Source organism: Cyphomyrmex costatus, unplaced genomic scaffold, assembly GCF_001594065.2.
Source record: "Cyphomyrmex costatus isolate MS0001 unplaced genomic scaffold, Ccosl1.0 scaffold374, whole genome shotgun sequence".
Lineage (NCBI taxonomy): Eukaryota > Metazoa > Arthropoda > Insecta > Hymenoptera > Formicidae > Cyphomyrmex > Cyphomyrmex costatus.
The window spans coordinates 720,932-738,257 of NW_017277928.1; the positions used below are offsets into that span (position 1 = coordinate 720,932).

The 17,326-nt window shown below is 37.2% G+C and overlaps 1 protein-coding gene across 1 annotated transcript in view; it reads left to right on the top strand.

The window, feature by feature from the left end:
• Positions 1-17,326, top strand: part of LOC108776682 (Smg6 nonsense mediated mRNA decay factor) — a 91,507-nt gene that overhangs the window by 16,874 nt on the left and 57,307 nt on the right. The window contains exon 17 of the mRNA XM_018543366.1: positions 5,010-5,155. Coding sequence (XP_018398868.1) covers positions 5,010-5,155 — 146 coding nt within the window. The remainder of the gene's footprint in view (positions 1-5,009; positions 5,156-17,326) is intronic.

Below are 17,326 nucleotides of genomic sequence, written 5' to 3' on the forward strand. Positions count from 1 at the left end.
ATTATTTTTTTTTTTTTTTGAATACTTTTAAAAAGGTAGAGATTTTTCTTGACATAATTTTTTTTAAGGAATTACTTTAATTTTGTTTAAAATAATCGGGTTTTCGAGATGTAATTGGAAAAGTTATCTTGTAAATCTTGCGATAATATTTTCATAGCATAGCGATTTCAATGCTGCGTCACATCGATAATGGTATTGAACGTGAAGACGATGATAACGCTTATTTTACATTTCGCTTGCGAGCAGGGCAGTTGTCTTTCTAATACAACAGACTCAATAAGTGAATTTTTTTCTAGCGTATGATAATTGTATTCTTGGCGTACATCAAAAAGCCGTTAACTTAATCGAACAGCGTCGCTCCTTCGGAACTTTCACGGATTGATCGCGATCGATCCGCTGTAAGGTTATCATCGTTATCTCTACGATCGATTGGTCGCAGATACGACTCTTAGTTGCCGTGCATTATTCCGAACGAGGCCGTTCGATCTGCCGCGAGAGTTGTAAAGCAAGATAAAGAAATCGATGATCACGGAGTTACGAGCAGATCCGATACCATAATGTATCTGGCTAAGTGGTATTAACGCTATACAGATTTACGATTATGCTTGAGTAATATGAAAATTACTAGTTACTCGCATCCGTTCATCTTCGTGTCAGTAGCGTCTATATGCTGACATCGTATTAAAAATAGATTTGTGTTTAAACGCTTACACATCATTTTTTTCTATTAAATTTTTAATATAGAAAAAATTTTAATATGTGTACAATAATAAAAATATGATTTATGTTATGTATAGTATTTGCTGATAGAGAAATATAGACAGTCTAGATGAAATGGCTTTATCTTCAACGTATATTATCTTCATTTGTATCTTAGATAAAAAGCGTTACTTTTTTCAAATTATTTAAAATGAAGATCTAATCATCCAGATAATTTGAAAAAAGAAAACACATTTGTAAGATACAGATGAAGATAATATATTATACATATATTCCAGTAAAGATAAGATGAAGTCATTTAATCTTACTTATCTAGATATCAGTAAACACTATAATTTTCTGTAATTTTAAAAGTTTTATTTGTAATACATGACTTTTTTCAATTGTTTCAAAAAATGTTTTTGAAAATTATATATTTATGTGGGATCATTTCGTAAAAGATCCTAATGTTTCTTCTAATTTTCCATAATAAAAGCATTTATTGTTTAATATTAACGAACTTGGAGGAAGCGTTGAACATGATAATTGCAGTTGAATTTAAAATTAAATAAAAATAGTTTGAGTGTTCCAAGCGAAGAGAGAAGAATTAAGTAATTCTGATTTAATTCCAGTAATTCACATAAAAAATCGAAGAAAATATTTGATGCAAATTTTTCTCTTAGTGTAATTCCTATGAAAACCTTTTATCAAATATAAGAGATAATATATTGAATATTATAAAATTATTTTGTTAGAGTCAATTTTCAAATTACGATGACGGACTCGTATCTTCAAGCAAAGAGGTGGCATGCTTGCACAGAATTGCACTTCGCCTTGTCACGTTTTACACTCTCGTTCGGGACCGTGGCATCATCGGCACCGCGGTAATAGCGCGAATAAATACGGACGATTATACTACGTGATGTGAGATGGTAGCGTACCAACTTGATTTCAGTTGGCGGCTAACGGTCTTTTTCGACGATCGAACAACGAAGCGGGCAAACGAGCGTGTGAGTGCGCCTTGATCCGCGCCGCTGGCCGCGCTTAGAGGTGTCCGATTTCAGCAGCCGCGTTTATCGCTCGCGGCGTACAGACGCGATGGGAATGGTGCCTCTTCGGTCGGCATTCTCTACCCTCGAAAGAAACACCGGGCTTACGATCGAGGCCTATCAGCGACTGTCGTATCTCTGTAGAGTTCGATATTTCGCCTCTTCGGCCGAGGGACGCGATCCGAGTGATTCATTACGCAAAGAAGCCACGGGAGCCGAAGGGGTTAAGCGATTACTTAGCCATTCTTCGGAGTTTAATCGAGAGTACGTAATAACGGTACGTTGGCATAGAACGGTGCAACTTGGCGCTCTCTTTCTCTCTCTTTCTATCTTTCTGTGTGGCGAAGTGGCACGTTCTCGGCTACCATTCATTCAGCCTGTTGAAAGATACACTAGCTTATTGAAATCAGTTTCATGAAATATAATGATTTGCAAAATCAACCATGATCTTTGATCAATTCTAAAAATGGTCACACCGATAATTTCTCAAGAACAAAATTGAGAATTTATCAGATATTTTATCGTCTTCCAAAGCAATTGTAAATTTCTTTGAAATAGTTTAAAATATAGATAAAGTAAATAAAAGTAAAAAAAAAAATAGAGTGTAAGGTATTATAGAGTTATAGCATAATTATTAAAGACCGATAATTTGAAAATAATAATGCAATTCTTTCTACTTACTGTACCAAAGTTTTCGATTGATAATGTTACAATTTTGCCTGCATTTATTTTATATGGTTCTACTCATAATTAAAAGAAGAAGGTTTCGACATCTCTTCGAAGTATAATACCACTTTCCTCTACAACTGTAATGCACAGCAAAATTTGTGTATTATTTCACATATAATAATCAACAATAAGACAGAAAAAGTCTGCATTCTTATATAAATTCGCATGGAACAATACTATAATCTAACAGAAGCTGTGCTTGCCAGAATTGTAGAAAGACGTGAATAAGTTGCGCAATATAAAGAGTCATAGGTCCTATTATCTCCCTAATACCTTCGGTATACTGATTATTGCTGTTATTGTACCTTCTATCATCTCATCGATATTCGGGACAATTATTAGATACACTAACTATATTAGGATCGATATTATGCAACATTAATACATCAAAGTTTTCATCAAAAGAAAAAAAAAATTATAATGACTAATTCGTTTGCAAGGACATAAATACTCGTATAATTAATCGTGAATTATTTTTCCGTAAGCGTTTTATCTCGGGTACAGAATACTAGGGCTGAATATAAATGTTGGTATAAAGTGTATGTATCGTCGCGAAGACTTTGGTACAGCCATATGCCTGATACAATCATAAAGGTTCTACAGATAAGATATCGACTTTTCCAAATGTCTTTCTTGTCACTCATTTTGCGGAACACTAATATTACGATCTATCAACAATTGTGACCATTTATCCGCGCGGTGAATTACAGAAGCTTACTTATTGATTCCTTCTGACATGGCAAAAATAGCACAGAAATTATGCTTGAGAGTAAGTGTGCAATTACAGTAAACCCTTTCTCTCTCGCGTTTGTAAAGTTCTTTTATCATTTCTCTTTGAAGATTGAATTAGTTTTACTTTCTCATAACAGTACTGTGTAACATTCATCAAACCGTATTTCGAGCGTAATATATAATGAGCGCATCAAACAGTCTTGTCCCTTTTGATTTTAGAAAAAAATTTTATTTGTATTCTTGAATTATTCGAAGAAAAGAAATGGAAATATCTGTGAGAATGTTTAAAATTTATAAAATTGTATTTAAGTGAAATTGATTTCTGATAAGGACAGAAATATTAATTATGCATTTTAAAATTTCATATATTTATTATAAATATAAAAGGTAAAAAAAAGTTGACAAACAAATTTTGTATATGGAAAAAACGATTTTACTAAAATATCTAAAAATTTAGTTAGATACTCGTACAAATCTGAAAATAATTTTGTTGGATTATTTAAATAGAAGTAGTAATCTCAACTATGATGCTGCGAAAAGTTTTGACAGTTTAGCAATCAACTTTGGGTATCCTACGTAATTATTTCGGTAGTCCAATAAAACTATTTTTAGATCTATTTTTAGCTAAATTAGAGATATAAATAGATACTTTAGCAAAATCATCCTTTCTATATATTATATTGAAAGATGTTTTAATATTATAACATAGTGAATTCATTTTAATTAATACAATTACAAAAAAATTAGATTAAATGAAATATTTAAATAAATTCTCTCTAATTGAAATTATTATAAATGGTTCAATTAAAATTTCTGTATTAAAAAATTTTTGGAGTAAATTTTTTTAGAGAATTTTTGACAATGTGCATTAAAAGTAAATATCTGATTTCTTCTATATTTAAACATTTTTGTATTTAAGAATGAAAATTGTTAGATAGATTAGGTAGATCACAACGCGATGGGAGGAGTCGGATAGGATTGAAAGTAGGTTGCGTCACGAATACTCCGAATTACAAGCGCAGCGCGGCGCAAGTGAGATCAAGGGAGACGTTACACAGATTTAATACATTGTGTGTATACATATAATATATATATATGTATATAGTATGTATAAATATATCTATATATATTATAAATATTATATATATATATATATATATATATATATATAATATATATATATATATATATATGTATGTAGACGGTAAGCCACGCGAAAAGAGGCTGTGGGAAAGATAGCATCCGCTATGCGAGATCTCCCGTTGCCGTGTTTACGAGGATGCCCCCTTGGCGGCTCTAGACCTCGCGGCCAACCTTCGTCCTCCTTTATCACCGGTCTCGGATTAGCCGCCGTCGTGGGTCGCAGATTCGCCGATTTCGATCTAAACTCGATTACTTAGAAGATGGATTGATTGACGAAATATTTACGTGGTTACCAATGTTGAGAAACGTTTCCGTGCCGTTAATCGTTCATATTATGCGTTTTCAAAGGCGAAGGAAAGTGGATAGTATTTTGTATTACTTATCACACTTGAAAGTTATTGATGTTTTAGTATGTTAATTGGAAATGATTGATTTTACACGTCAAAGAGTATATACAGAGTATATATTTCTCTTTTAATGCTGTATAATTATCAAAATATATACAATTTTAACAAACATTGTTAAGTAATATCAAACAATTGACTATCTCAAAATTAGTAACTGTTATTTGAAACAAAGTAGTCAGGTTGATTTACTTTTTGAGATGTTACAAAATATGAATGTTGCAAGAATATAAAAATGTTGTATTTTTTTCAGGATGGAGACTTTTCAAGAAGCTGGTGTTCAAATGCTAAAGGAATTCAGAGCTTTGTTGCAGCACTCGCCACTACCGCTTCCTGGTACTCGTTTACTTCAGCTCTTGGCGCTGAACATGTTCGCGATTGAGACCACGCAGCTGAAGGGTAAGTCAAAATGCCAGAACTTTTTTCATATATCCTTTAAAATATTCCGAATAATTTTACTTACATTTATAAAACATTGTGATACACAGTCTTTACTAATTGTACGAATATCTACAAATGTTTTAATTATTAAAGGAGAAATGAAAATTTTTAACTGTTTTTATACAGTAAGTATGTATATATATATATAAGTATAGTAAAGTATATTTAATATACATTTTGTTACATTAATATTTCTTGCATATTTCAAATTAAGTCTATGTTTTGTGCTGAGATAATTTGCGACGTGCGACCGCATTATTAATTCGTGCGTATACAGAATTATATATGAAGATTCACGTTTTTGTATAGATTTATCGTTCTTTTGATCGTTAAATAATTTCTTTTAAGACTTTATTTATGACAGAACAAAATTAACTGTCAAATAAGCCGGTTGTATCCGTTATTAACGTCAATTTCTCTCACGAATTTTTTCTTTGAAGGCTACTAAATGCAACTTAGACTAGAAAACGTATCATCTCGTCAGAAATACTCACCAAGTCGAGCCGGTCACCATCTTTTTAAATACATACATTATGCATGATGCATGTTTAATTCGTATATAAATTTTATGGACTTCGATAAAATTGCAAATATATATTTCCATACGCTATACTTTATAATTTATGCAGTCTAGATTTTTATTTCACAGAAGTGACTTTTGTTTGTGTTAGAAATTTTGATTTTAAATTAAGTTGAAGCTTTCTTTTTAAAACATTCTAAGATAAAGTATATATGCAAGGGAGGGAGACGATTTGCTACAAACGAAAAGGATTATAAAATTTAATTGTCATTGTAAATTTGTTTGATATTTATGGTAAACAAATTTGTATATTTGATAAATATTTTGTATTTACTATAAATAATTTTTATAGCGAGTACGCACGAAAAAAAAGCAAATATTTGTTACATCCGCAAATAATTTGCGGTCCCTATATTCGCAAATGAAATTTACCGTTATGGCATAGGATTAGCATTCATAGCAATTTTTTTTTCTCCGTATATATATGTGTGTATACACACATTAAAAAAATATGTTAATCGATCAGAAGTCTATATTAATATAACAGTATATTAATCAAAAGGGATTTATTAAATGTTATACATATTGAGACTGAGAAATTTTTTATTGCGATTTTGCTAGGTCAGTTTGTGTCATGAGATGCATTCTGTTGGGATGACTTGTTTTCCGCTTTAGCTTGTCATCGACAAGATCGGTGATATGAATATATATCCGGAGATATATCCGGTTTGGGGTAGATGTTTTCTTCCTTCGACAATGACTCATGGCTGCTCGTCCAAGAGAGCACGAGCATCATGACAGCAACGAGCGTTCTCCGAGTTTTTGCACCTGCGTGCAGGTGCTAGTCCTATATAATTATCACTAATTTCTATACGAGAGCGAAACCCCGCTTGCTTGAGGTTTCGCTCTTCTCAGAATGGAACCTAGCCTGAGTCATCAAAGCACGTTCTATCTTTTGCTGCTCTATTTCCGAGGTAAAACTGTCCGCTCGAATCCTTTGCACCTGCTCGGATGCTTCTTCGCCCGAGTTTAACTGCGCAAAGTTGCGCCCCAAGTAGCTGATGTTTTTTATCGCGATGATAACGTAACTTTAGTAATATCGCCTTTTTAGTTTCGGAAGATAAATTGATCTTTAAGCCACGAAGTAATGGGAAGAACATATATTTGCATTTTGCGAGGCATGTTGAATTTATAATACTTTGTATATTATATAGACTTCAAATTACTGTGGTTGACTTTTATCCTTTTGATTTTACTTATAATATTATAATTTATAGGATGAATATTATAGACCTAATAAATTAAATTTTTGATTGTGTGGATATCTGTAAAGAACTGAGATATAGTAAATGAAAGAAAGGTTATAAATCAGAAATTCATTTACTAATATTAGTAATAGAGAATAATGAAGACTTTATCGTTGAAGAAAAGTTGGCTTAGAATGAATGCAAATTTTCGAGCGATATTATGGTGTTTTAGTATTTGAATTTTTAAGCAGGCGTTACCATCACGTGTGCGCTACACCTGCAACGTCGCAATATTGCACGTGCGTTAATCTCTAGTGGCTTTCTTCTAGCGTATAAGCTTCGCGGTTGAATACTTTGGATGACAGTAATGACGGTCATGCGTGAAATTTTCCGTGGACACAAGAATAGAGTATAGCTTGAGTATAAACTCGTAACTTGTATCGCACGATTATTTCGATCAAAAAGAAGAACATTCTCTGCATAAGTCTCTGTACAAGTGGATTTATTTATTAATGCAAAATCAGAGTTTTGAATAGAAATAATTTAACTAAAGAATGATAAATATATTATCTCACAAGAACACGTGAATCTTATGTAATTCTATATATACGAATTGATCATGCGGTCGCAAATTATTTAGGCATATAAAACATACACTATTAAAAATGTTATGAAATTTGTACTTTTAAGTTACACAAGTTAAATTTAATTTAAAAGCATTACATTAATGTATTTGTAACTGAAAAGTATAATTTATGTACATGTGTATGAAATTTAGTATACTTTTCATAAAATTTTATGTGGATTTGTTTGAAATTTAATAATGCACGTAAACGTCAAATTCAAGTTACTTGTAACTTCATTGACAACATTAAATGTTTTTAATGTATCTGCTTGAAATTTCGTTATAATACAATACATATGCTGTTTTTCAAACAATTAAACTTAATTTGAAAAGTTGTATAATGAAAGAAATATTACTCATTCGATAATTTCTTATTTCGTACGTATTGGAAACATTTTTGGAAATGTTCGTATGATATGACATGTATATATATGAATATTTAAGGTCGCATCGATAAAATATGTCCGTTTCTTTCCGGCTTAATTGTATACTTACTTGTCTATCGAGAATCTTTTTGATGACCTTGTCTTCGGCATAACGATGCCTCCATCAGCCAGTCAATAATTGAAAAATCGTAAACACTGTCGGTAATGAACCATTGAGTTTATGCAACCGTGTCGACACTGTCTGCGGTTGTCCGTAGAGGAATGTCAGGTCCCGCCTTCATCATCCTTAAACCGCCGCGACACATCCCTGCGGTTTGCTCTCCCGAATCGGCTTTCTCTTTACGTATGGACGATACGCCATGGATTGAGGTGAATATACGGCACTCTGTCTCTATGACGTCTTATTTTATATATGAGAAGCATAATAGAAGCAGATAAAGGTGTATCGCAAAATTACATGTTAAAGGAGAACGAAAATGTATTCGAAATTTTTTTCAAAATTTACAGATATATAATTCGTTTCTTCTCTCTCTCATCTTTTATCAATTATTACTCTTAAATCTCCTTTGATAGAGTTATTTGATTAATTCGTCCCTTTAAGCGTGGTAATTCCACGATAAATATAATTGACGCGTTAGAAAGGCGAAATCGGAAGCAGAGGAAGTGAATGATTCGATCTCGGACTGACTATTTCACCGCGAGAAGATTGCTCCATCGAAAGAGGTAAACGACCTTCTTCATCCGCGGGTATATATGCCTATATCGAAATAGGATCCAATTACCAATCAAGCACAGGATCTAAGAAATCATCCTTGCCGGTGGATTATAGGATAGTCACTCTCGTAATCGTCGCCTTCGACGTTTCATTCGTCTTTCGTTCGCGGCTCACTCTCTCGCCCTCTTGTTCTACACCTAGTACCTCGTCGACGATTTATCCTCTCGCGCGAATATGTTCCCTTGATCGTGTGCTGCGTGCTTTCTTTCGCATTTATATTACGTATATTAAGCGCCGTCGACAGAAATCTTGGAAAGTCTCTTATACTTGCGCGTTTGATTTTTTGAATGATACCACAAACGTTATCTGTACGATTCTCAGAATATTGCGTATCGGAAAACGCCGCTAGATCATTTCACGCGGGCAGCACGGTGCACGCGTATGCGGGGGAACGAATGCAGAGCCGGGAGACCCCGGGGCCACCCGAAGAATCGCATAAAGCCAAGGCTAATGTCCCTAATGTCTATAATCTTGGATCATCTGCATCCGAGCTACAGCCTGGCTTGGTCTCGCGTATCTTAAATCCTTCCACGTACTACTACCTGCCCTACTGGAACACCTATAAATATGGGTACACATTCTCTTTCCCGCCTACCGCGTATTGGTGTTATTAAATTGTTTCATTGTTTTATCTCTTTCCTTCTTTTCCCCGTTTTGCACTGAATCGGTCACGCTTCCGTTTATCGTTGTAGGTTTGCACGGTATAATCGAAATTTTCGGTTTGACCGTTTAGGTATGGGTGGTCCATACATATTATTACAGGATGGTTTATTTTAATCAAGTACTGGAATATCTCAAGTCTTGTCTCTAATGTTTGCGAGCAACTTTTGTCTGAAAAATGTTTGCTTTAAACTTGAGGATTTTGAAATATTCTAGTGAATTGATTAAAACAAATCATCATACTTCGTTTTGAAGAAACTCTTTCAAGAAAATATATTACCTTACGAAAAATATAATGAAATAAAATTCTTGAACATTCTTATTTCAATCTGCTTTATCTCAGTCTTTGAAATTTAAATGATTATTCGGTATGTGTGGCGGGCGAATATTGAACGAGAGTAGACTTAAATCTGCTCTCGTTCCATATTCGTCCATGACAGAGAGCATTGAGACACGCACTAAATAACCATTTATATTTCAAAGATGGAATAACTTAAAGTGTTAAAAATTTTTATTTTATTTTATATTTTGCAGGGAAATATATTTCCTTCACAGAATTTCTTTTTCGAAAAAAGACATACTTAAATGCTACTATATCACGGATCTAGGAATCGCCGTGCAATTTCCGATAAAGAAAATGTCGTGATATGCCAAGCGCGCGTGCCCGAATCTGAAGTTATTTCGCTGAACGAAGTTTCGCGGATGGGCAACCGTGGGCACGGCGAAGGGAATCGCTTCTCGGAAAGTCGTGCCAAGCCAAGCGGGAGAGGCTCGTTGGCATAAATTATCGAAAAGTACAGCCCTCGAAAATCCAGCTCTTCCCTCGTGTGTGCGCACTCGCCTTCGAAATTGCCTCCCTAAAATATGAGAATTATTGCCCGTGGCTTCGTTCTGTCTCGCTCGCGACTTGTATTACTTGTGCGTTTCTTATTTTTCAAGCATCCTTTCTTTCTACGGCGGGCATCCACGTATCGGCATTGCTATCACGAGAGCGAGAGAGAATCTCGCTGCTGCACCACCATGGTCACGAATGCGCGCACCGCGTGCGCCGTTTGTTTTGATCTTTTATCGCACTTAAGAAAATATTTCTTCGCACGGCCAATTCGTAAGAGTAAATCAGCTGGCAAAAAACGAGTCTTTCAATATCTCTCCTTTCTTCTTCCTCGAGCTCTCCGCACAGTGCGTACGTGCGTGCGTGCGTGCGTGCGTGCGCGCGTCCACGCCTGCGTGCAATCCTTTCGCGTGGCCAGTCGCGGTTCATTGACCTTTGAACTTTCTAACCGCCTGGAGGCGATCACGTTGTCCGAATATCGTCCTGTCATTGCGCCTGGATGTGGATCCTGTCGTCTGACGCGTCGCGTCGTCCTGAGGATCGAATTAATTCAGTCAACTCACTGAACAGTGACTAATATCCACGTTGTCGAAAATAGCATTTTTACGTCAAATATTCTCTGTCGTATTAGTAAGAGATGATACTTTTTCTCTTTTTGTTTTCTATTTTTTTTTTTAATATTAATGATTATAATAAAAAATATTATTTTGTATAAATATGTAACACATAATAGAGGAGGATGTTTAATTTTTTATTTTTTTTATTTTTAAATTAAATTCGAGATTGTCTAAAATTTTTTGTCCTGATCTTTTCTCAGAGAAAATATTTAGTTTAATTAGGGGAATATAATTGTTCTAATGTGAACAAGATATTAAGTAAATTAAATATAAAATTTTCTTTAAACTTTTTCTATCTAACAAATAAAAAACTATATATCAAATTTTTTAATTAAAAAAATTTTTTTTTATTAATATAGGTATACACTGAGGAAAAAGAGTTTGGTAATAGTTATCAGACATTTAATTAGCATTATTTCAATAAACGTTTGCTATCACCAAACTCTTTTTTTATAAAAGAGACACGGAGTCTAAGCCGATTTATAGTTTTTAAAAATAATTTCGACATCAGCGTGCGTGAAGAAAGAGATTATCGCGTGATACAAATCCTCAATTTTTGACGTTGTTACTATACGTCGCTTCCGAGAAAATGTCAACCTTCGCGTAAAGACTAAAAGTACCTTACCTCCGGTTTCTTTGGCGAATTCTTTCCGCGGAGACGATCTCAAGACGGTCTTCGTGTTCCTACGTAAGAGATCAGCGCTGAGCTGTTTTGCGAGTTTTTACGAGTTCATTTCCCGCAAATAATTTATAGTCTGGTAAGGACGATTAGCAGAACGAGGCTCTACTAATCTGCCCGGCAGCGATGCAAGAGGACGCGCGCAAATGCATTGCATTGTCGGTCATGCGTCTTTCTACAGTTGCGTCTAATGACTTCCTGCGATAGCGAACACCTGAAAACACCTTCTTCTTACACCCATAACGGTATAATATTTCGAAAGCCTGCGAAATCCGTAAAATCGGCCTGGAGAACAACCGTGATTTAAGGATTATAAAGTTTGTTCTTTTCAGCTGAATCTTTTGCACTGTTCATCTCTTTCCTCTTTTTCTCTCCGTGTTGGAGAGAATAGGAAGGAAGACGAATGGTGCAAGAAGTTGAGCTGAAAGGAACAGACCCCAATGATATTTCACCATTTGCTTCCTCATGACGTTTTGCGAGAGTAGTACAAACCTGCTTGAAAAGGTCGGTCTTCCTGAGAATTCGGCGGCAGGTGCAATAGGAGATCTTATTTCTCTGGAAACGATACGCTTGTCAGATCCAATGTCGCGACATTTGTCATCTTTACACTTGCCGCCGCGCCGTGACGTGGCTTCTCTCTCACGAAAATTGGCTGCTGCTTACGCGCGAGTCACTAGGGTACAAGACACGTAAGTCGGAGGTTGCGCACCTCTGTTCGCCCGCGTTCTTATACCGCACGTCGCCGGAGATAGATGAGGGACTCTATCTTCGGCGCGGAACCAGTTACGGCTTGACGAGCTGTGTGTTTCACGTAATGCCTCGCGATCTTATCGTCCTATTAATAATAAACCGCGAACGGCGTTACACATCGCGCTCGCGGGAAGTGACCGGGTAGATGCTTACCGCCGTTGCTGCTGGGTACTTACCGTGGCTATCGCTTATTCGTAATCGGTTGGCCGCATTTCCCAGCCTCTCTCGATATTCGATTTTTATGAATCAAGAGAATAAACTGGATTACCTCTACATGTATTGCTTCTACATGCGAGCGCGCTGATTGATGACTTTAGACATTTTTTAAAAATATTTATGCAGTTCAGTCTTTCTGATTTCCACACGGAAAGAACAATTTTACCAAATAAAAAAAATTATGTAGGAAACTCAAATATGATGAGCAAAATGCTGCAAAATGTTGACATTTTAACAATCAGTTTGAGTGTCCTATATAATTATTTTTCTTCAGTAAAATTGTTCTACCATAATGTAAATTAACTTTAATTTTAAGAATTAGAAGATGATGTATCATTATAATACACGATGTACCACTTGGCCGCATTTCTCTCACAATCAGTATGTACACTGCATTATTCATATATTGCTTTTACATTAGTCACAACTTGAGGAATTTCTTTCGCGCTATTTTGATAAATCAGTTCTTTAATTCTTTTAATGTTGTAGAATGTCTTAGAAAAAGTTGGTCAAGCATCGCCCGCGGATTAACAGGAAGAATTGAACGCATGTCGATCTCGTAAGAGAGAGCTTTCGCGGTTTATATCAACGATCACTGATTGTACTTTTTATTCTGTTCTTCGTCGGCTATTCTATTAGGCATTTCGAATAAGCGACTGCATCGTTAGGTCATCTCGTTGTTTTCCGTCGTTTGCGAAAGCAATCGCGAAAGTATGCGTTAATCCCTATCGACGCGAAGAGGCGCGGCTGACGGCCGGTTCCTCAGCCGGTCGTTCAAGATGTTTGCTTCAGGTATAACTCGTAAAGAAAAAAAAAGAGCGGGTCTTTTCCGGGTAAATGCCGATCGTCCGGTCATGTTGACTTTACGTGAACTCAATCGATGGCTGAGAATAAGATCATTGAAATCGAGTCGAAGAAGTTAAACTGGATATGCGATTCTTTCGTAACTGGAGGCAGTATTACAAGGCGCAGCTTGCCTTTTTTTTTCTTATGAATTTAGCACGATGTCTCCTTTATCTCTGATAAAAGAGATTTATGTGCGCGACGGGGATAGTCGGAATTAATGGCAATCAGCGAGAAAGCCGGCTGGTGCGCGGCCTTTAAAGGAAAGTTTGCGGGTGGTTAATTAATTAGGTGGATAACGGAGGTTTTGAGGTTTCTTCTCCAATTAAGCGCGATGTGTGCTGCGTTCCGTTAGTTTCGCTAATTAGACAGGTTTTTTTTTTTCGTGCGACCAGCAGCTTCTTTCTTTTTCTTCTTCATTTAGGGGAGTATGCACAATGTACAAAAGTGTTCGTCCTTGCCGCGCGAGCATAACATTCCTCATTCTGACGTCGTTGCGGCCAATTATAAACTTTTATAATTTTAAGCGAGTGGTTTTAACCTCATCCGAGGGTTCTCGGTTAAGAGCTTGCTTACCGACTATCATTCTTCCAGTGGTACACCCAGTCCAAGTCATTAAGTGATAAACGCTTAAGTGACTCCCGCTGGTGGCCGAGACCTCTCCGAAGCCGAACTCTCTGGGTGCACACGCGGCTATACGAGTGGATGATCGATGCGCCTCGGTTGTGGTTCAAAAATCAATACCGAGCCATGTTTTTACGCTTCTGGCAAGGATAGCATTGCTTTGTCGATATTGTATAGATGATTTCTATGATAAAAGAAATCTGCGGGAGAGGTCGAGAGCTGCTCGCGTATGAAATTGACTCGTTATAGTCGCTTATTCTTTTCACATTCTACCGTGATTGGTTATAATTTCTTACGGCTTAAAACTTAAAGCTTGAGTAATGGCTTAGAATGTGTGTAAATATTGGACTAGTAGACACATAAAAAATCATGAGTAATGAGATGTAAACAGTAAGCGAATAGTCATGAATATAAGGCAATAATGTATTAAAAGGAAAAAGAATTTTGAATTGCTTACTGCTTATACGTTTTTTTATGCGCCACTAAGCTCCGTGCTTACCAAAGGCAATAAAATAGCAAGATTGGGAGAAGCACCCTGGGAAACCCTTTTACGTCCGCGGGAAAAGGTATACGGCCGTCCAATTTTGACGACGGTTTCTCGCGCGATTACGCGGTCCGGTTGTAACGGGCGAGTACAACGGCGGATTAATACGATAGCAGGGCGAAGAGCGCGACGGGGGCAGGTAGGAATTGCATGTTATAGGTAATTGGCAATTTCTGTAACGCGATCCCGCTACCACCTGTCCGAGACGATCGGGAGAGTTTCGCTAGCGGGTGTTTGAGACCGCGGCTGCTGTTGCTGCAACGGCAACGGTCGGTGGGTGCACCGGTTATGGGTGCACCGCGCAAGGACGGAGAAAACTGCCGGCCGGCCGACCGACAGATCGGTATTCCTCTCGACACACGTAATAACGCTAACACGTCCCGACGCGCCCGTGAATTTATGTAGGCACGCCGAGTGCTCTTCTCAAGCACCGGCCGCCAACCTCGGAGTACTCCGGGGTACTTCGGAACTCGCTCCTACTCCGCCGCGCGGAAGAATCTCCTCGAGAGCGGATACACGTGCGAGAAGCGATCTTTCTTAATCCTTTCGCCACTCTCTCCCCCCTCCTCTCTTTCTCTCTCTCTCTCTCTCTTTCTCTCTCTAGCATCTTATAGGAACTTAGCATAATCATTGGAAACATATAATACATCCCTACATCCTTATTAAAATTTTAATGAAGACTATCAGACGCGAAAATTCATTCTGTCTATCAAGAAGCAGACGTAACATAACAGATATTGAGACGGATATATATTACTTATGCATAATATATTTTAAAGCACTTAGGCTTTTCTCATTACTTATGCAGTCGTCGCTTTGTTTCGCGTTAAAATTCACGTTATTTTAAATTTAAACTTCGAAATTAAGAATACTTTATATAAAGATATAATACACGCGTGGCGAATAGCATGTCCGGGGGAAGAATTTATGAACACGATCGGAAGGAGTCGTTATTAGTCTCGCGTTTAACGTACACAGATTACCGAGAAAGAGGTAAGTGCTTCCAGACAACGGAGTCATCGCAGCCTTGTGTAATCTGTAACGACGGCTGTAATCTCCCTCCGCCGATCCCATTCCGCGCGCGCGGCGCGCAAATAGATTGGCGCCCTGAAAAAAATCTCTCAGTAATATCGGAGAAAAAACGTCATTACCAGCGAGGTCGTAATATCGAATGTGTGTTGCGTACTTTGGGTTTCTACGGAGGTGCAGAAACGCTGCCGCCGCCGCCGCCGCCGCTGCCGCCGTCGTCGTCGTCGTCGGACGAAGCAAGCGGGCGAGTTTCGAGAGGGTGTTGGGGAGGCTTTCGCTCGCTGAGAGGGCTATTATTAAAATTGATGTTGCAATGGCAATAAGCGGAATTGCTGGGTATTAAATTAAATTATTTTAATGTGGCAGCAAGGGCGCGAGAGCGGGAAAGGGGGCGGAGGGTTGGATGGACGATCGCTCGGCGGAGGTGCGGCTTGTAATATCCACTATGCGGACCGTAAGATTGAACGTACCGCAGCGTGGAAAGTGCAACAATTTTGTACATTTTGATACGTGGCGACCCTTACGACCTGTAGCGACGGTGCTCGCGAACTTTAAAGCATTTGAGAATCGTTCAACTTATTTCTTCAGTCTGCAGAAGTGACTAATGTTTTATTCTTATAATCTCTTTCATTCTTATATTAAAGGAATGTGATATTAAGTGTGTGCGTTTAATAATAAAAATAGCTTTGGAATACCGTTGTAAGGTTCTTTAATATGAGATTGGTTCTTGTTCTTAGTTCGTCATATATTAGACCCAAATTTTGACAATAATTGTAAAACTCGAGGGGGTAATCACTTAATGTAATCGTGGGACAGAATCCCTGAAATCATTATAAAATTTATATAAAATTTCGATATATAATCCAACAATTACAAGAAATAATTGTGTAATATTAGATAGAATCGTTAATTTTACCAAATGACCGCATATATATAGTGAGGAAAATTGTCGTCAAATAAAATTATATAAAATTAAATGAAATCATGTAATCTGTGGAACAATATTTCAGATAGTGGTTACCCCCTCGGTAAAACCACTTGTTTTGCTGAACGCAATTATCTTACTTGTTTTTAGATCTGTTTTCTGTGACTGAATTAGTATGTACACTTTTAGAACTCAAAGTAAGATAGGTAAGAGAGAAAAGCGTTCTAGTGCAGTCTAACGTAAAGAAATAAAAAAACAGATCTCTTGTGCATCTTGTTAAATAATACAAAAAATTGGATAATAATCAAAATCCTACCGCGATATCTTATCTCTCGTCTTTTCTCGTATTTCTTTTTTCGTTTCGCTTGCGTTCGAGTATTAATCGACGAAGAACAAATAGCTCGGTCGACTCGCCGCGATGTGTGCTCTTTGCGCACACAAGCTCCGCGAGGCGAAACGGATTCTCGTCTTGGGAGAGAGAGATCTTTTTCAGGAACGTGCGCCGTTGAGCATCGGCGACTAACTCCACCTCGGCGCCTGAACGCAGCCCTCTGTTTGCCCGAGAGGCGCGAATTACGACTCCCCAGTGTCAATATGTCAGCGCGGATATTTCATCCTCGGTGCGGCCGGCCGGCGGCGGCACGCCTCTTTCGCGCGTGTTACATCGCACTTCGATACTTTTACGCCGACCGCCTCGCATAAACTTTGTTTGCCGCCTGCTTTCGCACTTTCCGTTTCTTCGGAACTCAATTTTCGAACTTTTCTACTTCTAACGCATTGAAATTACTCGGAAAATCTTGGAGAGAAAATTTAGTGATGATCTTCGAAGCTGTTGAACGAAGTAAGGCGAAAATTAA